Source organism: Leptodactylus fuscus, chromosome 3 (assembly GCF_031893055.1).
Source record: "Leptodactylus fuscus isolate aLepFus1 chromosome 3, aLepFus1.hap2, whole genome shotgun sequence".
Taxonomy (NCBI): Eukaryota; Metazoa; Chordata; class Amphibia; order Anura; family Leptodactylidae; genus Leptodactylus; species Leptodactylus fuscus.
The window spans coordinates 49,622,057-49,646,905 of NC_134267.1; the positions used below are offsets into that span (position 1 = coordinate 49,622,057).

General features: G+C 42.4%; 1 protein-coding gene across 2 annotated transcripts in view; it reads right to left on the reverse strand.

Annotated features, from left to right (window-relative positions):
• Positions 1-2,771: 2,771 nt before the first annotated feature.
• The window catches only part of SPTBN1 (spectrin beta, non-erythrocytic 1), a 117,476-nt gene continuing 95,398 nt past the window's right edge, over positions 2,772-24,849 (reverse strand). For both annotated transcript variants that reach the window (XM_075267563.1, XM_075267564.1), the window contains 14 exons: positions 24,211-24,489; positions 21,945-22,075; positions 21,549-21,753; positions 18,739-19,113; positions 18,179-18,423; positions 17,840-17,978; positions 16,439-16,523; positions 16,077-16,273; positions 15,478-15,590; positions 15,326-15,392; positions 7,657-7,895; positions 6,753-6,926; positions 5,255-5,297; positions 2,772-4,351 (listed from right to left, as the gene is read on the reverse strand). In XM_075267563.1, the coding sequence (XP_075123664.1) occupies positions 4,136-4,351; positions 5,255-5,297; positions 6,753-6,926; positions 7,657-7,895; positions 15,326-15,392; positions 15,478-15,590; positions 16,077-16,273; positions 16,439-16,523; positions 17,840-17,978; positions 18,179-18,423; positions 18,739-19,113; positions 21,549-21,753; positions 21,945-22,075; positions 24,211-24,489 (2,508 nt within the window). In that variant the 3' untranslated portion in view covers positions 2,772-4,135. The remainder of the gene's footprint in view (positions 4,352-5,254; positions 5,298-6,752; positions 6,927-7,656; positions 7,896-15,325; positions 15,393-15,477; positions 15,591-16,076; positions 16,274-16,438; positions 16,524-17,839; positions 17,979-18,178; positions 18,424-18,738; positions 19,114-21,548; positions 21,754-21,944; positions 22,076-24,210; positions 24,490-24,849) is intronic.

Below are 24,849 nucleotides of genomic sequence, written 5' to 3' on the forward strand. Positions count from 1 at the left end.
AATGTGACACACATAGGAACATCCTAACTATTTCCTGATGTCAGACCCTCTGGCGGCCATTTTCTCACTCATTCAGCTAGGCCTGACAGGTACGTATGTGACATTTTGGATGTTGGGTGGGAAACTGTTTGGCCAAGAATTATATTATGTGCGGCCAACTTAGAAGCAAGAAACTGAGGAATGTGTCAGTCTGTAGGATCTGCAACCTCTGTCACAAACAGCCTTGTAGACACTTAATAGATTTGGGTTTATTCATCTGCCTGTGTTATGTCCATGAAGGTGTGTAGCGGTATCTCCTTACTTAACTGACAGTGTATGATTGGGACTCACTGTATTATAGTGATTTATGATGTAATGAACTCCTGAACAGCTGGACCGCAACTATCCTGCACTGACAGAGTAGTGATCTAGACGTTCCCTGCATCAGAACTGTACATGGAGTTCGGTTTACACGTACGTGGTCAGTCCAGGAACTCCAACCTGTATACAGATAGTGTTTTGAGGAATAAGCCTGTTACAGGTTATACTTTCCCTTATCCCTTTTTATTTTAGGACACAATTCTTAGTCGCCCATGGCAGACGGATCAGTAGAGGAACGCTTTCTGACTCCACTCGCTTTACAATCAAATACATAGGGGAAGTTTTACACGATTCCATACACAAGTTTTAAACCGAAATGCACAGGAAATTTATTAAGAGTTGCACATCTTTGGCTGGTGCCATGCTCGAAATGTAAACCTATACCTGCTATAAGACTTGTGCTATATGTACCATCATTCTGGCACAAGATATAGTGAATCTGCTGGTCTGTGATCGATCAGTCCTATGAAATCCCACCTATTTCTTGCCACTTTTGTAAAGTTTTACTGCAAATATCACATGCACCACATTTTGTAACTTTTTGTTGTTTTATACCACAAAACTGGTGCAATTTTTTTAATAAATTCATGTGCAGAGGTGACTGGAACTATATAGTCATGTCTAGTAAGCATTGAGACCCTAGGACTCGTCCAGCTCCACAGGATGTTGGGTTGGTCAGGATTTCGTCTTTTCACAGCATTCTGTTCAGTCAGCTACAGAGGCCAATGGTCCGAATAAAAACAGACTTACACTGGGTTCACACTAGCGTTTGGCAGTCCTTTCTCAGGTTTCCGTCTTCTGCCATGCAGAGTCCGGCCGTGAGCACCGGTGAGCGTTTTATGCTCTCCGCGATGAATCCGTTTTTTAAAAACCAGACACAGAGTACTGCATGTCCGACTCTGTGTCCGTTTAAAAAAAAAAAAAACAAAAAAAAAAACACGGTTTCGCCGCGGAGCGCATAAAATGCTCACCAGCACTCACGGCCGGACATCTTTCAAACCCATTAAAATGAATGGGTTTGAAAGAGTCCGGCAGGTTTCCGTCATCTGCTCTGTTTTGTGCAGGAAACGGAAACCTGCAAAACAGACTCCCGGGGGCAGATGTGAACGAGCCCTTATTCAAAATCTACTGAGGCAATTTACATACAAAAGGTAGGTGTGGAATAGACTTTCTAAAGGCTATGCAAGGATGTGATTAGTTAAAATGACTTTTTCCAATGATAGAGCCCCTTTAAGTAACATTTTCTTATAACTTTGTGTTGTTCTTCCTAGAAATTTCTGTATAAATAGCTAGATGTTACCTGTTGGTGAGGTTTCCCTGTAGACTTTGACACTTTCTGTATTGACTGGAGAGTGTCAGTGTGTACGGCCAATTCCATTTTGACAAAGGGAATAGTAATGGACAGTTATTTAGTGATATGATACAAGTGGTGAGAAGTCCTCCTTAGCAAAAAACACATTAAGGCTGCGTTCAGACGGAGTAATGCGCCGCTCATTCTGACACGTGTCAGAGTGAGCACAGTAAAACAGAATCCCATTGACTTCAATGGGTTCGGTCTTACGCGCGCTACCCATTGAACTCAATGGGAGGCTTTTTTACCTACTGCTTTCAATGTGATACGCGATTCTGTTTTACTGCGCTCACTCTGATACGTGTTTATGTGTCAGAATAAGCGGCGCCTTACTCCGTGTGAATGCAGCCTAAGGCTACATGCACACAAAATGTTGTAGAACAGATGTAACATCCATTTTTCATGACCATCTGTAGAGCTGTCATTTTCATGAATTTGTCATAGACTTGAGTCTATTTATTGACACATTCGTGAAAACAGTCAAAAACTAGGAAATGTGAATAGCCCCTCTGAAATCAACAGTGTGACTTACTATACATATGTTACTTTTGTGGCGTACAAGGTACACAAATGTTCCTTTTTTTTCTTATAAAACTCAGGTTTTTTTGTGCATAAAATTTTACTTTAGTTTTTCTTTTATTCCACGCTCACCACTTTCCTAAATTCTCCCTGCCAGGTTTATGATGATTTCCTCCAGTTTACGGACATAACTGATGCCTGAAATCTACGGCTGACATAAGCAGTGTGCAGGTCCAGATCTCCCCTGCAGAGGGTGCACCTGATTTATGGGTAGACAGTGTACCTGCTGTAAATAAGGCATACACTACTGATACAGGATATAAAAATGCCAGTCTTCGTAACCCCCCCCCCCCTTCACCAATTTGGTTTTCACTATTTTGTGCATGAGGTCTATCCAAGCAGTTTCCTACAGTTAGACATTTCCCATACAGTCCTATACTGCTCTATCTATCTATCTATCTATCTATCTATCTATCTATCTATCTATCTATCGTACATAATGATCTCACACTCTCATCTGATCACACACAATATATCAGAGAAAAAAACGTGATTGATTTATTCACTTTCCTTGTGCTAAAAATAACAATTAACACGGGAGCCTCGAATAGCAAGCGATAAATGAAACCACTGTCTTCCAGTATCTGTCATTTTTAAAAGCATTTAATGACATAGCATATATTTAACAGATAGGGCAAAATCCTAGAGCGAAGGGTCAAGCCAACCCTGAGCAATCTGACCGTTCCTCAACTGCGCCTCCAATGGTCACAGGCAGGTGGAGTGCATAATGGAGGCTGCAGTTCAGCAATGGTCAGAAATGCGCGGTGCGACCCGGACTCTAATGGTACAGTTCCATTCAACTGAAAGCCAGTTCCAGGAATACAGGCCCAGTCATTGGGAGGATATCATTCCTAATAAATGTCATTCTGATTGTGCAGTAAAATGTAAATTTTCATTACAATAGTTACAGTGACAGAGAAATGCACACTATGTATCAAATAGCAAAATAATGTAGCAAAAAATTATAACACACAGTGCTGTAGCGGACAAGCAAGTAATCAATTGAGTAACATTACTTTTTTGTTCCAGTAAATGCTTCATTTCACTTGTACATTTAACATCAATGGTTCCTTTAAAGGGTTTATTATACATCTAGTTATAGTTTGTACTAGAATTAAATCAGAAACATACAATATAGTGTATTTCAGCAAAAAGGGAAAAATATATAAACAAAAAACAGAAAAGTTGTAAAATTACAGGAGTATTTAAAACTGCTAATCCTTTCCTTAAACACCAACATTCGGAGAATACACACGTGACGCTGGAAAGCTGTGTTGTGTTAATAAGTAGGTGCCCAACCAATCTACTGGCAAAAAAAACGGAAGTGTCTGCACTCTGCTACCACGTAGGAAGGGATCTCTCAATAACTCCATGCTAGCTCTCTGGTGGGAATGGTAGTGAACAATGGCTCTGAACTTTATACATCTGTCGGTGATGTGAACAATCACATTGGTAATCAATAGGTAAAGCACCGCTGCCTTGCATATCTTATCAATATTAGTAAGGTCGGGTTGTTCTCAAGACAGCCTCACAAAATTGAGGACGTGTTTAAATATTAAGGTTTATTCTACAATGCCTTTGGGAAGGGAAAGAAAAAAAAAAAAAAAAAGGTCCTCTCTCTCATCCAGATGCCCAATGCCCCTCAAACTTGTGTGTCTCCATATTCGCTTTAGCATACTATAAATATTTTTTTTTTTTTTTTTTTTTTATCATGTCGGGGGAACATTAGGCACGGAGTAATGTATTGGTTCTGAGCTTGCATGCTGACATTTCACTGAAAGAAAAAATTATGTAATAGAAGTGCAGTGGTTTATGATTTTTGTTTTGTATCTTTTAGGCTGTAGTTCACTTCTTCTTTCCAAAGAGGCTGAATCTCTTCTCCTTGTCCTTCTCTTTGTCCTTCTCCCGCTTGCCAGGGCTGGACTCTGTGGTGACCGTTACGCTGGCTGGCAGAGTTTGGGCCCGGCTGGACGCTGGAGTGCTCTGCGTGCTCAGAGACACCTCGGTTTTATCGGCTGAGATTGCGTTGGAGATGGCCTGGATCCATGTGTTCATTTCCTCCTGTAGGACAAATGACAGGTCACGTGTCGGCCTCTGCGGTAACCAGGTCTGCTGCTTAAAAGTGTGGCCTCACAAAACATATACAAGATATTTCATGACCGGTTCAGACAATTTTCGCAAGTTGTCTGGAGATTTTCAATACTGCAAATACCTTGCAATATTATATCTGCAAACATGAGTATACTGGGCAACATGGTGAGGTCATGGCGACCATATGTGGATATAAGTCAGTATTCACATGCATGCCCGCACATCTGCAATATTTAGTAGTTTCATGATTGGTGGGGCTTCAACCACTGGTTACCCCACCGACCCCAAGCAGCAGGCCAAAAACAAGCACTACTGCTCCTTTCAGTCTCTGTGTGAGTGCCAGAGATAGCCGAGTACTGTACTGGACCATCAGCAGCCCTCCTATAGAGAATGAAAGGCATGACACAAGCTCAGCCTGCTGCTTTATCAGGACAGGAGAACTTCAGCCCTATTCTGGGGATTGGTGGGGGTCCCGGCGATGACTACGAACTTACCCCCTATGCTATTGATAGTGGCTAACTAGAAATGTCTGGAGCACATGCGAGACCATAGAGATTCAAGCTCCCCTTCATTGCGGCCATATACTGATGGGGAATGGGCGCCTGAGAGTTCTGTTCCAGCAGTAAGATATCACCACCTATGCTGCCAGGTATTCTCTCTAAGCAGCATGTGATGTCAATCTATGACATGCTACATTTTTTATCTTCAAATTCCATATGAATTGGTCAGAAAAGAAACTTCTATATGAAATGAGAGGCATATGGATGTAAAATACAGGCCTATAGATTTCTATGGGTGACATCATGGATTTGTACAGCATAGATCATACAATTTGCACACAATTGACAGTAACCAGTGAATAACTGAACTTACATCATCTTTGGCTTGGAAGAGGTACTCATTACCATCATTCAGTCTGCAGAGAGAAAAGAGAACAGAAATAAATGATATATATTCAGTGAACATTCACATAATGTATAGTAGTCCCACCCCAAGCACTGTCATACAGGTGTCCATAAATGCTGATGTAGGAAGAGAACCGTCAGTGCAACACTAAATTTTTATTTTTTTTGTAATGTGCACTGACTGGCGACAAACACAGATCTGCGCTAGTTCTACACCGGCCTATTACAGAGGCCAATGCAGAACGTATACTGGAGGAACGATCGCTATAGCAATAGTTACCATATCATACACTTCCATTGTCTGTCTGTCCTTATTACACAGGCCAATGTGCTGCTGATACACGATCACCTGGACAAACACTCGGTCACCAGGTAGGCCCAAATATTGGAAACGTTCCTGCTAATCGGCCAGATAATCTTTCGGTCTAATAAGGTCACAGTTCACAGATGGTCAGTTCAGTGTATCTGCTACTTTATGTCTCAGTATATACGTGATATAACGTTTATTTTGCAGCCAATATGAGCCAAGACTTTCCATCTCCTCAGCAAACTCAAAGCGTCTTTCCAGCTGGTAAACAAGATGACTGGTATTGGGCAGAAACCTGTATTAGGCTGTGTATGAGGACATCTCACATTCAAGAAAAGGCTACAGAAGACCGTACAAGCCCATAGGCCCAGTGACTAAAGGGCTCGACTGCCAAATACCAGTCACTGTTACACAATGACCAATGGTAACTGGAAACTGACCCTGATCTCAACTAATGGGTAGGAGCTGACAATGTATGGGTGGCCTACACTGAGCCCCCAATATCAGTGGAGGAACTAGCCCTTGTCTATACAGCACTGTCTCATATTAGTATGGGCAGCCTACACTGAGCCCCCAATATCAGCGGAGGAACTAGCCCTGGTCTATACAGCACTGTCTCATATTAGTATGGGCAGCCTACACTGAGCCCCCAATATCAGCGGAGGAACTAGCCCTGGTCTATACAGCACTGTCTCATATTAGTATGGGCGGCCTACACTGAGCCCCCAATATCAGCGGAGGAACTAGCCCTGGTCTATACAGCACTGTCTCATATTAGTATGGGCGGCCTACACTGAGCCCCCAATATCAGCGGAGGAACTAGCCCTGGTCTATACAGCACTGTCTCATATTAGTATGGGCGGCCTACACTGAGCCCCCAATATCAGCGGAGGAACTAGCCCTGGTCTATACAGCACTGTCTCATATTAGTATGGGCGGCCTACACTGAGCCCCCAATATCAGCGGAGGAACTAGCCCTGGTCTATACAGCACTGTCTCATATTAGTATGGGCGGCCTACACTGAGCCCCCAATATCAGCGGAGGAACTAGCCTGTGTCTATACAGCACTATCCCATATTAACCTATTATCTTTTACATTCACAAGGTCAGATACAACATGAATAGACCCTACAAGGCCGGTAGGTCACAGGCACTTACTTCAGTTTGAACACATGTTTTTTCTTCTTGTAGTCGGTGGCTACTTCACAGACGGCTTCCTTCAGATTCACTGGGATCTCGTTGTGGTAGGTAATACCCGATGCAGCAGTCTTGGAGTCTTTATAAAATCCCATTTCTTGGTTATTTATCACACAATATACATTGTGCCAAGATCTGAATAAAGGTAAGAACATGCCAGTTATCAATGGTTTCATAGGGAATGCTTGTTCAGCTGTAGCTATTCCTAATACGACTGGCAAAGTGTGCATGTGATTTCAGTATGTGGAAGGGAATGGGTCTATTTTATCTCCTTTGAAAGCAAATGAACGAACATGTTGATAATTAACATGGGCAATTCACTCCCCGAACATATGCCAGTCGTGAATTTCATACTCATTCATATGATGGTTGGCCACACCGAAGTTGGTGGGTTCGGCTGATCTCAGGCTAATATATATGGTAATTTTTAGAGGACACAATTGGCAGTTCACAAGTCTTCCTATTTACTTTGCTGCTGCCTTTTTCTAAGAAAGAAACCCAGTCTCCAGACCAGAGCTGTATGGGTAAGATTGGGTTCACATCAGTGTCTGAGTCTCCCTTGCAAAAATTGGCAGAGAAAAAAAAAAAAGTCTTCCAAGCAAGACTTTTTTGTCCGCTGCTTTCAGTTTCAAAATGACGGACCCCATTATACCAGGTTCTGGGGATAATATCACTCCTTAAGGAGAGAGCGCCTTTACAGACGTATGGAGACTTACAAAGCCATTTTTGCTCCACTGGGGGATTATGGGAAAAATATGCAATAGGACCCCATTATAGTCACTGATACAGAAGCCAATCCCTGCCCTAGAGGTCATAATATCACAGTCCACCATTTACAGGAATAAATAGTGACATTACGCTGTACCTGCTGGAGGCTTTCTTGTTATGTGCCTCCCATTCGTGTTTGCGATGCAAGAAACCTTCAAACTGAGCGGAAGGAATATCCTGCGTCTTGGCTGGTAGCGTGGAGGCGGTCTGCGGTTGCATGCCTGCTTTTGATTTACGGTCAGCAGTTGGTGAGGGGATCGGACTGGATTCTTTTGAACTTGACCTCTGCTCTGTGGATCCATTAACCATTTCATTGGTTTCTGCGTTTTCTGCCATCTGAAAATATAAGAGACGTCTATGAGTACAGAACATAAGATATGCACAATAGCAAGACTTGAGATGGTTACCTATAGACTATTCGACCCTGCTGCATAGTAACCATGGAAAATGGCTTCCTGCAGGTCACCTACATAAAAGGACTGAAGTACAGCAAATCTGCTCTTACACCAATATAAATAAGCAGAAAATCAATTAGATGGATCAATATGATTAGTAATAATTTATAGACGTGGAAAAACAGGGAGTGCGAAATGTGCATCACTGTACCTCAATCCTTTTTCCAGAAAATAGGGTAAAGCCATCAGCAAGAGTTACAGAATAGGGTGCCGTATGGCAGCCACCATGTCTGTCCTGTCACCACATGATAGATGGGAATTCACAAACAGGTCAGGTCTCGTAAGCATTGTCAGAAACGTCCCGGCCAATGGTCTGGTTTCTGAAAATGCTCCTATTTTACCAGAGGTAAAACAAATCAGAAGACATGCAAAGATTACAATGAAATTACACCATGCATTTCCACTTCCATCATCCTGGTTAGGGTGGATTTTCAGGAGAGCAGATGGGAAATTAGGAGTTGTGAGATACCAAATGTTTGGTAACCAAAGTTATTGTATAGTATATCATTAAGTCAATTGGATTGGAGTTAAGAAGGGACGAGAGAAACCACCACAGTCACTCAACACCACACGACTATTTACCCCCAAAACAAAGACAGAACCAAGGCCTTGCCCATCGCGTGCTTTGCTGTTCTGGTTGTTCGCTGCTCGCTGTGACCGGGATGGCTTACAGAGCCAAGTTGTCCAGCAGCTGACTGGTCAAGCTGAAGTCGTCTCCAGGAGCCGTTCAATTCTAATGGATTCCTAGTATCTTTTATCTAAGGATAGGACTCACACCCTGACATTCAGTTTTTGCTATTACGTTGCTCTTTAGTATCACTGAAGCAGCTTGAAGAGTGAGATTAGCGAGTTATGGAAGCTCGGTGCTACTTACTATTTAGTACACACAACGCCAGTCCTTTTTATGCCAACGAGAATATAAAGCGAAAAGTGCCAGCTGTATCATAATGCGGATCACGAGATTAATGGCGGGAGCGCTACCTGGATACTTGTCTTTAATAAAAGCTCGGAATGCGATACACAATATACTGGTCTTTGTTCAAGGTGTTGGAGGGAGGAAATCTTACACGGGAAGGGTTGCTTGGTTTTCTTTAGGTTCCTACACTTGATTTGCTAACAAGAAGTCTCATCAGAACAGGTTACATTTGGTGGTGGTTATGCTGATCGGTGGGGGTCCAACTGCTGAGACCCCCATTAATCCAGAGAATGGAGGGTGTTTTACACTCATTGATAACATAGCAGTGGTGGATGCAGATATACCCCTAAGTCCATTCATTGCAACAGGAGCGCCGGAAGTATAGCATTGGACTATCTTTAGGGGTCACATTGAAATGACTAGAAACTGGGTGCGTCTGCATCCACTACTGCTATACTAAAAATGAGGGTAAAACATCCTCATTCTCAGAACTGATGGGGGTCTCAGCAGCCAAACCCCCACCACGATCAGCAATTTATCTTATATTGTTATATTCATAAATATTTTTCGACCCCTTTAAAACTAAGCCCCATGTTGCAGAAACGCAGCATTTTTTTGCTGCATTTTCTTGACTCAAAGTCAGGAGTGGATTTAACAGAAGGGAGACATCTAAGAGCTTCCTTTATATTTTCCAGATCTTTACAACCCTCTCCTGACTTTGACTCAAAAAAAAAACCCCAACTCAAAACCTGCAACATAAAAGTGCTGCATTTCTCAAAGGTGGGGCCTCAGCCTAAAGGGGGGTCCTAATAGGGAATATGGAAAGAGGTCGTTTTCATAGGACAATCCTTTCAAGGACATATCTGCAGATCAATAGACAGCATGAAAAAAAATATATATTTTAAAGGTGTTTTCCCCATGTTATAAAGTGACGGTACATCCCTCAAAGAGATTCAATAACGTTATGATCAGTGGATGTTCCACCTTTGGGAGCCTCACCGATCCCGACATTGTCTCTACACAGCAATGCCCATCCACCTAAAGTGCAGGGGAACAGCAGCACACCTTTATTGCTATAGATAAGGTCAGCTACAGTACCTCGCACAACCTGGTGGCCTAGGAGTGGCGCTGTGCAGGGAACTATTATTCTCAGGATCAGTGATCCATCACATTATGCCTCACTAACCCAACTATGAATATGTATAATAGTCAACGCTCACTAATATCTACAAAACACTTGTGTCTTTCTAATAACATTTGGGCGCCTCTGTAGGTGAAAGGGAGTATTACAAACACCCAGTCCTCCAGTGTAAGAGCTTCTAGTTCTAGTGGTTCACTGCTCTGGTAATAGAGGGGTCCTGTCCTACGGAGTCCTCCAATGGTTTTTTACAGGACATATGTAAAGACTCCAATCTATTTAACCAGTACTGCCAGTAAGTATAAAGCCCAGGACCCAGGTGGACTTGCTGGAGGACTACACTACAAAGTCCAGCACATACTCTCTAGTCACAAGTGCACACATCTCAGAGATAGACACCAGCGATCACTGATTGATACAGAATTGTGCAAATCAGATTAATGGATTATAAATAAAATCAGAAATGAAAAATCCTGGAAAGACTTTAAATAATAAAACTGGAATTTTAATGACTGCAAAATATTGAGAAACTATAAAGATGTTTCGGTCTCCAATTGTTTTTGTAAAGTGTACGTATTTTTTAACCAATATCTCAGGAGCCCACCACACGCTGCTTTGTTGCTTCCTAACATTGGGGGCAGGATTGTATTAGTAGATTCAGCCAAAGGTTGACAACTACAAATCCCATAATGCACCAAGCGGGAACTTAGACCACCAGTCAGCTCGCCGTGCATGCATCACAACTACAGCGGTGCAAGCGAAGCAGCGGAGATTACAAACCCCATCCAATGTATGGCATGTGACTGATAGCGTAACATGTACTGGGGGTGGCGTTTGCTTAGCAGAGATAACTTACATTATGGATATAATTTATTATCAGGGACCCAGAAGTGAAGGCGCAGTCATGTGACCGCAACTGCGACATGGCGCTCTAACATAGTACATCAAATTGTGGGACAACCAATAAGCTTTCATACTATTCTAGGCCACTAGTAATGATTCTCTAATGAGACAACACCGCCAAAAACCAGGACACTCTTCAGGTTATATAACATGATAAATGCAGGCATTGTCTGACAGATTATATATAATGTCGCTAGGATATTCCCGGCTGCTCCGCACATATATGAAAGCTTACTACTGGGTACAATATGTCCTGCAATGATCCACTCCGACATCATTGATACTGAACCCAGGAATGCCAGGAGGGCCTATAGTAGTCACATATCACACTATAGTAGTCACATATCACAATGATATATTTCCGTATTCCATTTTTCACAATAATGGCAGAGATATGGATAAGCAGACGAGTTTTTTACAGATATGTCCATTGGTTGCACAATTTCACGGCAATTCTGCATGGCCAATATCAAATAGAAAACAGAGCCAAACCATAAGGGTATGTTCACATGAGCAATTTGGAGAGAAAATTGAGGCAGACCTCCAGGGCGGTGTCTGGAAAGGAATTTGATGCAGAAGACCACCTTAAATTCCCTCTAAAAATCGCTGTGTGTACACACCCCTAACTCACCACAGTTCTTATCACCCTAATGCTACTCTATGTGGCCTTACCCTAACAAGGGAACTAACCAAAGTGTCTGCCTAGCAGATGAACTGTATATAGTGAACTAGATGGTTTCATATGCATCATCATAAAGGGGTTATATGGGACTCCAAAAAAATGGTGACCCTTTCCCCAAGTAAAACTACTCTTATTCACGGATGGCCTGTGTTGTGTATGCACCTCAAGTGAACACCCCGCAAAGATTTTTGAGGACTAGTCCCACTTCTGTTTCTTACACTGGTCTTGACCAATTATCCTACTGGCCCAAGATGCCCCAAAATTATTAAGAGGCTCCAGACTTTGAATAATTAGGGCAACCTCGCAAGTAGTCCCACGCGCCCAAAATCTGCACCAGGCAGGAGGTTCACCTGTAACTCTGACATGAGTTCTAGTAAATCTAATGGGTAGAGCCGCTCCCACCGCAGCCCACCTTGATTCCACCCAACTCCATCCAGAGTCTTAAAGAGTACTGTGTGGGGTGGAAAATCGAAGTGATAACAGGCTTCATCTCTGGTGCAAATTGGGGCAGTGTGCCAAAGTACAGCAACCCCCCCCCCCCCCTTCTTCTGGACACTAAGACTATAGAAGACAATAACAATAGTAAATCCTTGTCCTCAATGGTCTGACAGATAAGAAAGCGGCATTAACCTTGTGCTACGGCGTGTACAGTGAGCTGCAATAATAATTCACAAGCGGACTATAAAAGCCAACACGCTCACAACATCACATAACATATACATGTGGAGATTTACAAGTCATTTCCACTATAGCATTAAAAACATAACTGTGTAGCGAAAAATATAAGCTCGCGGGACGGACATTAACACAAAAACGTGTCGTACATGTAGAAATGAACAAGCAAATAAACTTTAATGGGCACATGCTGTAAGCATGCAGACAAACAACAAAACACAGCGGTTACGGTAACATTTACTTCACATGGTATTAGTGGTGTGACCCGGTCAGTGACACGTGATGTATGTAAATCATTAGTGACATGCATGGCATGGTTCACTGATCCAGATGCACAAAGCTATGCTCCATTTGATTGTCATGTTGGAGTCTCTGCACCATTTTATTGACTTTCTGGTAAAATATAGCTCAAGAATATAGTTAAATATATTTATATATAATAGTCATATATGTTCAGATAAGAAAATACATTTATATCATCTTAGCGTTAGTATCAGAAAATCAGAACTGATGCCTACGGCACACTGGGGCGGCCATATGCGAATCCCTATTCACTGAGGAAAGGGCATACGATTATATACATGACCAGAGGCATGAGGCAATGTTATCTGCAATGCCTGGGTAATGTTACTACACAACATGACGGCCTCCATTGTGAGCAGGTAACAGCGCCTTAAAGGGATGTCCAGGATTATATAAAGGTCTGTGTTTTTTTATTTTTGAGAGAGCGCCACTCTTATCCATTGGTGGTGTCTGGTAATGCAGCTCAACCTCATTATAGTGCAAGGTGTTGAGCTCAAATACCAAACACAGCCCACGGACAAGTGTCACTGTTTCTGTCCAACAAAGTAGGCCCTTTCCTCTAATCCTGGACAGCCCCATTAATAACATACATTCAGGTAGTCATTTATAAATTATTCATCTCAGAATATAGTCAAATCGGCAATAATGGATTATAAGATTTGGATCTGGTAGAGAGACTTATTTTCTAGGAAGAATAATGCAGAGAATATGAAGATATGAGATATGAAGCTACTTGTTCTCCTGACAAAATGGAATAAAAAGAGACATGCATGATGAGGACCGGATGATGAAATACATTGGTTATGTGATCGGAATATCCTGATGTCATTAGAGAACAAAGGAAGAGAAAAATTAGCAGCTGCAAAGTGGATATCAAGGGCAAAACAATCTCAGAATGATACAGGCTGCGGGTCACACATTGACGTTCACCCTAAGAGAGGAAGATCCCGGATTTAGGTACCGTAGAACCATAAGGACCAGCAGATACAGTACGTCCCCTGGCTGCTCCAAGTCTTCACTACAAAGGGTAACAGGTTTACCCCATAACAAAATTCATACTGTGTTCAGATAATAAATAGATCTAGTGCTACTTAACAACATGGTAATGGATGATGCAAAAATCTCTTGTGTTTAGTCAACGGTACACGCAACACACTTCTCCTTTACTCCGAATCCCCTGTTAAGGTCTCCTTCACATAGGAGTCATTGCATAGGTACGAGGAGTCCTATAGCCCTGTATTATGGAGCAATATTCACTTCAGGTTCCATATCACCTCATTGTGCAAATCTGTGATACAGTCATGTGCATGAGGTCTTATGGCAATTCTGTATACACCCTGCAACTAAATCTAAAAAGAAAGTGACGTCTCAACACTGTCCTCTACTGAACGCCAGCAAACTTACATCTGCTGCTGCAATACCCGACATATCACTAGTAAAAACATCCATAGGAAATGTTAGAGAAAGCTATAAATACAATTCTAAATGTGAACCTTTTAGTTTTGCTTAAATACTCATACATTAACATAAAGGCATTGTAAGTGCAAAATATATATAAATGCTATAAGACTGTGGTCAAGGGAGGGACTAAGCAGGCGAGTCAAATCGGAAACGCAAAGAAGAGGTTATCCCGTGGGGCTTTTTTTTTTTTTTTTTACAAAAGGCTCAGAATGGGTTAAAAAGATAAATCAATACCTACACCTTAATAATATTATAATAATAATTTTATTTATATAGCGCCAACATATTTGGAAGCACTGTACAATTTATACAGTGCTGCAGAACACTGTACACCTTGTACTCCCGTTACTCCTGTCCTAATGCTCCTGGGCACACAGGAAGTGACAGCTCAGCCAATCACTGTGCAGAAATGACCTTCTACGCCAGTGATTGGTGAAGAGGAACAGGAAGTAGAAACTGGTGGGGGACCCAGGAGGCACTGAGTAGGAGCTGTGGGAGATCAATACGGATCTTTTATTGAGCCTTTCATATTAAAAAAAATGAAGTACGTAAAATTTACCCACCGGATAACCCCTTCAACAAATCTATACCAATAATGACTGATACAGAAGTTTGTTAAAAAGGCTTTAAAAGGGGTATTCCTGTTTTAACATGTTATCCCCTATTCGTCATAACTTGCACATCATTGGGGATTTGACCAATCAGACCTGGGGAGAGTTTTGGGTGGGAATACCCCTTTAAATATATGCCGTAACATCACTACACTAAAATCTGCTCAAGATTGTTTCTGCAAGGAAAACAACAACAAAAAAAAATGCCACCCTGGATAATGCTAAAGGGAAAAAAAACATTCTAAATACAGCAGATGAGAAGATATCAGCAGATACAGTCATAATATATGATCCCTCAACAGTATGAGAAAATCCCAACATCTACAATGAGCGATGAGACAACTAGATTACCTGCAGCCCTCTGATCTGGTTAATATTTCGAGAAAATAACATAAAAAATATATGTGTCACCTAGTACCTGCTATTAGTCAAGTCAAATACACATGAACTCTATATTAAATGTTATTAACAGTACATTTCGGTGGGTTTGGGGCGAATAGTACCAGCGTTACTAGAAATCTGGGGGGCGGAGGGTTTACAGTCCAGACCACTGCCGGTCATTGGCTGTTCTTCGGCTAATCAAGTTTTTGTAGCTTTGGTAGTTTTGGGAGCGGTAACTAACCCGTGGTGAATCTTGGTCAGATGGCAATCCATTTTGGGAAATTTGTTCTCCTTCTTTTGTTCCATCCCTGTCAATAAACAGCAAGTGGTGAGAAGATGGGACAAGGGCGAGGACAAGGCCTTTTATACAGTCACCAGGGGGACAAATCTCACCATTGTTGTGGTGACTCCCCTTCTTCTGATACTTTAGGACTCATCTCAGGAGTAGGGGGCTGCCTCTTCCTCTCCTCTTCTTCCTGAAGTCGACGTACTTCCAACAGTTCCAACTACAAGAGATAATAGATGGAGAAATAACCAAGTCATGCAGTAAGGCTGTCAAGTAAGCTGCCATTTTGTGATGTGTTGTGCTTTGCCAAATAACAATTGGCTATACAGCAGTAAGGGTATGTTCATACAGCAGAAAATACACGCCAGAAAAATCAATTGTGTACTTTTGCTGCGGTCAATGCCGATAAACCCCATTCAGTACGGGGCCACTTTTCATTATGGCTCATGAATGGGGGTACAGAAAGTAATACCGTCCCCCTAAGATTACCTTAACACTGCACACAGACAGGGGCAGCCTTCCCGAGATAACCCCTTTAAACTGTGCATCCTTTACAGATAGGGAAGGAGACCATACACTGGGTGGTAAGAACATTGGAAGTGATCAAGTCATGCCGGGCTGACATTAGTAGTCAGTGTAGAAATATGGAGCAGTATATCCCAGTAAAACTATACAATCCACAATACAAGTGAACAAAGGTGAATACCGTAGTAAGTCTTTCTAAGGCTGAAAACCTTTCATCCCAAGTGGCCGCAGACTTCTCGAACGCTTCATGCCTTTTGATGAGTTTTTCCACCTCATCGACGCTCTGGCCTATTTCACGACTTGACAGATATGGCTCCTGTCCCAATAACCAGGCCTCTGCAACACTGGCATCTCGGGAAAACTGGTGAACCTCCAAAACTGTGAGTGAGACAGACAAGATGAATATCCAACATCCGGAGCAGGAGTTCAAGCACACAAAATAAAGGGATTACTTCTAAATGAGAAACAGTCGTATGGCAAAAGTAGAAGTGGGGAAGAAACTTTCATTGAACGAATGCCAAAAGAATTAAAACTTCAACTTACTCAGTCTCAGCCATTCCCACCGGTCCTCCCACTTGTCAATCATCTCTTTCCTCTTCTCAGTCAGTTGCAGCAACTTTTCTTTTATCTGGAGTTAAGAAAATATCTATGTAATGAATCATTTAGATTAATGGGAACCTGTCAGAACATTTACATCGCCAGCTATCTAAGGACGATCAATGTGACTGCACCGCAATAAGAGACTGCGGTATTATAGAGAAACCATTTATATATATTTTATTCTATAAGGGCACAGTGTTTAATTTTAGGAACCCACAGTGACGTCCCTTACTTGTAGGTATATTCTCAGCACCGCTAATACAACCATTAATCTCTATTAGAAATGGTCTATCATCAAGTCACAACTCCAAAAATACCACACTATACACAGAGTACATAACACCTTATAGCAAAATGCTAAGAAATGTTTTGGTTATGGTCCATGATGTCTCCATAAGCAATATGGAAGCAGGATAGCAAGCACTGCACTAGGAGCAGGCTCAAATTCATTTCTACCAACAAGAGGAAGATGGTGGCTAAGACCAGGGTCTTTGGTTTAAAGATATTACAGGCAAGTCTTGTGCAAGGGGCTAATGGAAGCGGTGTTTTAGACATTAAAGAAGTTCTACTTTCTACATCTGTATACATACATACATACACGCACTTAAACTTACTTGCTATATTTAGCTTTTTTATCATGGACCTGGGGGTTCTGATCTGGTTGTGACCCCCAGGTGACTTGATCAGAATCTCCCTGGCTCTCGCCCCCTCCCTCCTCTCCTGTGCTATGGGGGCTGGCTGTCTACAGTGCAGTCACTTACTACTCTGTTGCACAGAATTTTAACTGAAGGAGGTATCATGTCATACATACAATCTGGGTTGGAGTAAGTGTGTGTGTGGGGGGGGGGGGGGGGGGGGGGGCTAGGAGAATTTATCAAGCCCTACATTACAAAATTCTGGAATTGGAAAAAAAAAAAAAAAAAAAGGGCTGGAAAATGGAGGAACATTTCAAGACAAACATGTCAGACTTACGAATGCACACAATTTATCAATTGTGATGCAACATTTGATGAAATTTACACAAATTACACCAATACAGACTCCAGCAAAAGGGACAAAAAACACCTCTAATGATAAATCTTTCTCTCCATATATATATATATATATATATATATATATATATACACACACACACACGTATATATACACATCAGCAACGGAAACAAAGACTAAATGACACAGCGTTAGCAGTTTTCGGTCTCTGAAATCATATTACGCTGGGAAGTGCTTAGTAGAGAGAACAGCGGCCAAGACCTTGCTCTGAAAGGAGAGAGTGTCTTTGCTGCAGCCGAGCACATGCAGATCTGCAATGCAGCTGAGCTATAAATGATCCTGGCGTCTTACCTCCTCTGATGCATAGTGCTTTCTTGCCAAGAGAGATTTGCCAAGCTCAATGCATGTAGTAAAGCTGTCGTTCCGGGCATCAATCTCTGCTTTAATGCCTTGGTGATTATTCATTAGTAATTCTACTGAAGAAACGTCCCTGTAATGACAGACAGGCAATACAATATATCACTGGGGTGCTGACAAGTGGATGCTGTATCTGAATGCGCTACTGAACTGGTGATATGACAATTGCTCGCCTAGTGTTCTCTACTGACACAGGCTTGGCTTTGGTAAGTCCAAGACTATGATTAAATATAAAATAGTCATGTTTTACCCCCACTGGTAGAACAACAGTACCTTGGTTTCTCTTGAGCTTCAATCTGGCGGATGACATCTTCCATCCAGAGCATGAGGTCCCGAACCATGCTGAAGAACCGGAATTTATCACCTGTGTCCACCAGTCGGAGCCGCCGTCCCTCACACGCATCCAGCAATGCCTTCCATGCCTCCAGAACCTCACTCTCCCTCTTCTGGATATCATCAGCTTTATCTCCTGCATACGCAGCCTGCAGTCGAGTTGCATCTTCTTGCAGTTGCCTCACCTGAAAACCAAAAAAAAAAAATAACCTCAGTATAGGCCTGAATGTATCCGTTCAGTAGAGATTTACTCAGAATGTAGTTTATTCACTAAGAATGGTGTTTTGTATGCCAATTTTAATGTGTGGTCCAATGAGATCATATGTGCCATGATCATAAATGTGCTGGCCCATGTCTCAAATATCCTATGCCAGTCATGTGAAAGTCTGACATGTATCAGTAAAACCTCTTTATACACAATGCTATAACCTCTTAAGGGAAGAAATGAAGCGCACTGGAATCAAACAATGTTATTAGAGAATATTTGCCCAGGATCATACCTGGGTGCCCAAGGCTTGGATGTCATGTTCGAAGGTTGTGTGCATTCTTTGTAGTGTTTCTACTGTGTTCTGATCCCTCCCAAGCTCCTCCGGAAGCTTCTTATGCTTATCCTGTATTCGGCCGAAGATTTCTTTAGCATCATGATAGAATTTATGTAGTTCGTATGAGGCAGCCAGTATCTGTGTTCTGGTATCAATCAGTTCCAGGAGGTCTGCCCAGGCCTCATTGAGACCATCCTTCCATTCTGCTATAGTAGCAGCATCGGAATGTCCAGAATTAATAAGGTCGTCTGCCATGTGATTGACAGTGTCCACCCTCTCCTGCCCAATGTGGCCAGTATCACGTGCAAACTCCCTGAACCTTTCCTGTAACATCTGCAAAAAAGAAAGATTTCATTAGTTATAAATGGCAAATAAATGAGAAAAAGTTAAATCTAAATCTAAACATAATTGTTGTGTTGCATACAAGGAAGAGAGCGTAACATCTAAAAAGGATGGAGCAGAACCGATTATAAAAGGTACATATAGAGATAGTAACATATAGTGCCAATACTATATGACAGTGTTCACACTACTTTTGCCTCAAAGTCTGCAGTTTTTGGAGCCATTTTTCAAATTCATCAAGTTTTCGGGGCTTTATTTTGTAAAGATTTTTGGCACAACACTGTTTTCTTAGTCTCCCATTGACAATGGGATTTTCAGCACAATTTTTGTCTCAAGATAGAGGTAGACGCTTCTTTGATCAGCTGGCTGAAAAATACAACGCTGAATACAACGCTGGCTGACTCTCATTGAAATAAATGCGAGAAGATTTCAGGTGTTTTTGGAGAAGAAAATCCTCAGTCAACACCAAAACTGTAATGTGAATATACCCGTATCATAAGACTGTAACAGCTGCCCATAGCAAGTGTTCAACTTTCATTTCTTAAACTACCCTGGAAAAGAAAGTTAAAGGGATCCTATCAGTCAGACTCAATTTTTTCTAGGAACCTTAAGAAAGGCTATTCGTCTCCTACCTTTCGTCGTCTTCTCCGCGCCGCCGGTTGCCTACAATTCCAGCTTTTCTCGGTATGTAAATTGGCTCTCTTGCAGCACTGGGGGTGGGCCCCAGCGCTCAAACAGCACTATCAGTCAGACACAATTTTTTTGTAGGTACCACGTCGGAATAGCCTTAAGAAAGGCTATTCTTTTCCTACCTTTCGTTGTCTTCTCTGTGCCACCGTTCGCCTACAATCCCGTTTTTTCTCGGTATGTAAATTAGCTCTCTTGCAGCACTGGGGCGTCCCCAATGCTGCGAGAGAACTCTCTCCTGCGCCGCCTCCTCTTCTTCAGCAGCGTCATCTTCAGCCTCTTCTTCCGGTGGTGGCTAGTAACTTCTAAGGCCTCGGGCTTACAATACTGTGCAAACGGCCATTTTCTCGTGGCCTGTGGGCATGCACAGTCTGCTCTGCCCAAGGCCTGAGAAGTTACAAGCCACCACCGGAAGAAGCTGAAGACACTGCTGAAGAAGAGGAGGCGACGCTGGAGAGAGTTCTCTCGCAGCATTGGGGACGCCCCCAGTGCTGCAAGAGAGCTAATTTACATACCGAGAAAAAACGGGATTGTAGGCGAACGGTGGCACAGAGAAGACAACGAAAGGTAGGAAAAGAATAGCCTTTCTTAAGGCTATTCCGACGTGGTACCTACAAAAAAATTGTGTCTGACTGATAGGATCCCTTTAAGCTCTGATCAATTGCTATGGGAAACAAAGCACAGATTTTCTAATGTATTAGCTTTTCTGTCAGTGCTGACAAGTTTACTCATTTAAAGGGGACAGTTTAATGTTCCGAATAACTCTGTTGTAAAGAAGTTTGTACCTGCATTAAAAAAAACCCAAAACACCTTTTTATTCACCTAAAGATATGTCCGATGAGACTCGGGTACTCCCAAGGTATGGCGCATGCGCGGTGAAGCCGTGAAGTACTTTCCCTGGCTTAAAAAGGTTCTCCCATGAACATTACAAATATAAAGATTTTGGAGAATTATAAAGATTTTCTTACCCGCCTCACAGGCGACAGTCTGTCCTGATAGGTTGCCAATGGATACGACCATTAATAAAGGAACTTTCTATGGTCAGAAACCCAGCAATAATTTCCTTACTGTGATTGGATTATGAAGCAGAGACATTACAAGATAACCCGCCACAATAAGGAAACCATGGCTTGGTCCCAGACCATAGACAGTTTCTACACTCATAGTTGTATCCACTGGCTACCAATCGAGACAATAGACTGTCACCATTGAGAAAATCTGTAAAACACTGCAAATTATTTATTATTTGCTATATAATATATATTATTTTTAATTGTCCACAAATGTAAAATCTAGTTAAGTTTATGGGAAAACCTCTGGATCATTGCATAGACGATGGGAGTACAGACACTAATTTTTTTAATTTTTTTTTTTTTTATTATTATCATAAAGTTGCCCATGTTAGCATTGTAACAGGGCTATTTGGGACACTAACCCCCAATCCATATCTGTAGTGTCTCAAGTGTCCCCGAAAGGTTCCCTTCCAAGGCATATACCAGCTTAATAAAGAAAGCTTGCCGACTATATAAAGTAAAGTTATTCCATATTTTAACACATTTTCTGTGTCAATTTCTCCACAATCTGTACCACACACATCTCTGAGGACTGTTTTGTATTGTGGGTCCATCACCTGACCAGGACAAAGTCTCAACAACCTATATTGTATATGAAACCTTGTATTGTGATCAGATGCAAGACTGATGCAGGGAGGGGTGTATACATCTACAGAGATTACTTACTGTAACATGTTCATAGTCCTGACCCAATTCATGGGAACCTGCCACAACTTCCCTCTCTGCAATCCATTGCTCCAGATCATCAACTTCACGGTTGAGCTGGAACAGCCTGTGTCGCTCATCCAGTTTTCCTCTCCTTTCTTCAGACAAATCTTTCAGACCTGCATAAAGTTTATCCACTTGCGACTGACGCATGCTGATGCGCTCACTAAATCCAAATATAATGGGAGGGGGAACATGGAAAGGAGAAAAGTTATATTAGCCACGGTGATAATGTTTCTCTATAATGGCAGCATGTTTAGGTTTACAGAAATCAGTACAAGGAGTTACCAGTCATCAGCAAAAAACATTATAGAGAATCCTACAATCTCTATCACATGCACATAAATGACCGCTAACCTTTCCGGATGTCCATCTGCCACCAAAGCCCTGCTCGTCTTGGAAAGCTGGTGCACGGTCTCTGCATAATCCTCCACCGCCTGCTCCAGAATCTGGTGCTTCTTCAGCATCGACACAGCGCTCTGCTCATCCTGCAGGTAAATACCAGGGGTCAGCAGGAACCTGATATGTGCGGGGATGGAAAGGCACTTTGCAGACAAAGTCCTGCTCCGAAGGGAAGCTCAAACATAATGGAGATTTATTCTCCAAAATCTAAGAAACAGGATGCTGTCCTGGGGTGAATCGGCTCAGGTCTTTTTAATTTTCTGACAATGTGCTGTGTATTGCCTGCGAGCAGACAGCGTTCGTAGACTGCATGCGTTTTATTATTTATGGTAGTACTTTCAGAATTTCCACTATAACTTTAGTGCGCATCAAAAATATACAACATGTAACAGTCCCAGATTTGAGCAAAAAGTTATTGCAATCTGTAGCCGACATGATGTGTATAGTTACATAGATCTAGACATGGTTTGACATCTACATGCCTACATACAGTAAGAAAAAAAAACTGTACTTGTGTAACTTAACTAAAGTATGGTAATACTAGGTCAGAACTAATTCACGATGTTCGGCTCCATTTATATTTGTATATACTGAGAGCAACTTAGAAAGATGCACAGTGCACATAAGCTCTCCTCCAGAAGGAAAACATTGCCTCTCTAGTGCCGCCTATAGGTCAATGTTTAACCAACAAGAGAGCTTTGAAGCATGACTACTGATATCAACCAGAGTACAGAGAGGAGCTATGGTTGGCTGGTGACCCTGCAAGAGCTTCTGTACAAAGGGTTTTCTGATATATTTATAAACTACCAAGTGGCAGATCAGCAATTAAAGCAAATACATAAAGTAACTCAAAGTCCCTCCATTCAAGTGCTGCTGGACCAGTCCCCATTCATGTTACTGGTCTCATGCATATGTAACTAGCGAGGCCAGGGCTTGACTGATCCCGTGGAGAAGTTGTCACATCATGACTTGCTGTGTAACAAGAATCAGATCTGTAACTGGGGAACCTTAAAGGGTTAGTTCACACGGGGCAAAACGGTCAGGATTTTGACGTGGAATACGCGTCAAAATCCTGCTAAAAAAAAAAAACGCCTCCCATTGAAATCAATGGGAGACGGTCATTTCCTTTTTTCCGCAGGCGGTTTGTTCCCGCTTGTGGAAAAAAGAAGCGAGCTGCCCTTTCTTCAGGCGGATTCAGCAGCGGACGTTCGCCTCACGACACCACCCTCCAGACTACGCCCATTCATTTGGGCCTAATCCGGAGCGGAAATCCACGACGGGATGCCAGTGCACTGCATCGGCATCTCATTGTGGCAGCCATGACAGAATGTGTTCACGCAGAACCTCGTGTGAACTAGCCCTTAAGGTCAGTTAGGCTTATTCCTTTATTTTAGTCATGACATCACTTACTGTATAACAAAGATCAGATCTGTAATGCTGGAACTGGGGAACCTTTAAGATGAGTTAGGTTTCTTTCTTTCGTTTATAAGCACATCTGCCAAAGAAAGCCCTACACCGGGGGTGCCCAATACATTGATCGCGATCTACTGGTAGATCGCAAAGGACGTATGGGTCGATCGCAGGATAAAGGGATCCCTGGTGTCAGCTTGTTCACAGTGCAGGCTGAGAGTCATCTCCGGACACTGGCAGGCGGGGCTGCCGCAGCCCCAGCCTGCTATTGTCCAGAGATAACTCTCAGCCTGCGCTGTGAACAAACAGACAGCAGGGATCACTGGGCGGCCACAGAACGCCGCTATCTCCTGCTCTCACGAACCGCCCGGCCCCGCCCACAGACACGCCGCCCCACCCCCGCCCACAGGCTCACCCCGGCCCCGCCCTAGTAGATCTTTTGCCTTGGTCAGCTAATAAAAGTAGCTCACACGCTGAAAAAGTGTGAGCACCCCTGCCCTACACTATACTGGTGAGGAGCAATAGGCCAGTCTCATTTGCCGATATCTCTACTCATATTTCAAGGTTCTTACAATGACTTGCAGCGGAGCTAGTTATAGATGGCAGTTTAAAAAAAAAAAAAAATCCTTCAGGGAAAAGGGGCAATTGGCCTATTTATTTTCCATTGACTCCTAGTAGCATCTCCACTAAGAGTAACAGCACCTTCTAAAAGTCTCAGAAAGAAAACTGAAGACTAAAAAAAGGTCTAATGAGTAATTAGAATGGGGAATTTCATTACATGTTTCACCCTGTAAACTATAATGTTGTTCACCTTTGCTTTCTCTTCAGACATCATATAAAGCTCTTGCTCGCTCATCCAGGCCTCGGCCTCAGCAGCATCAAAGTAGTATTGTTGAGCTCTGTGTGACTCTTCCAGCCGCCTGTGTCGCTTCTCCGTCTCTTCGATGAGCTGATTCCACAGAGACTGAAGATCTGCGAGCCGCTGTTTGATTGGCTCAGAATTAAGGTTAGCATCTTCCAGAATCTTATCGCTCCTTTCGAAGATATCATCATAGCGATGCTGGTGGCCTTGGATCTCCTTCTGAAGAGTCTGTATAAAGCATTACCAACATGTTATGACCAAATAAATGGAGCCCAAATGATGGTAAGATGTGTAGACTCTATGGAGGAATAATTTACATTTCTATAGACGCAAAGCACTACAATTCACAGAACATAACAATACATAGGAGACAATTTTAGGATTGGGAGGATGTCACTTCAGAAAGAAAAACTCATCACAGGAGGCCTAGAGGATATGTAAGGAAGCTCCTCATCTACAGCGCTCGCTACTATTGTTTATGTGGGGTGTAGCTGCTATTTCAAGGAGGAAGGAAATTACGCAAATCACATTCCACAGCGTGAACGCCAAGAGAAGGGGAGATGTCCTTTACTAGTGGTTTCCTATTAA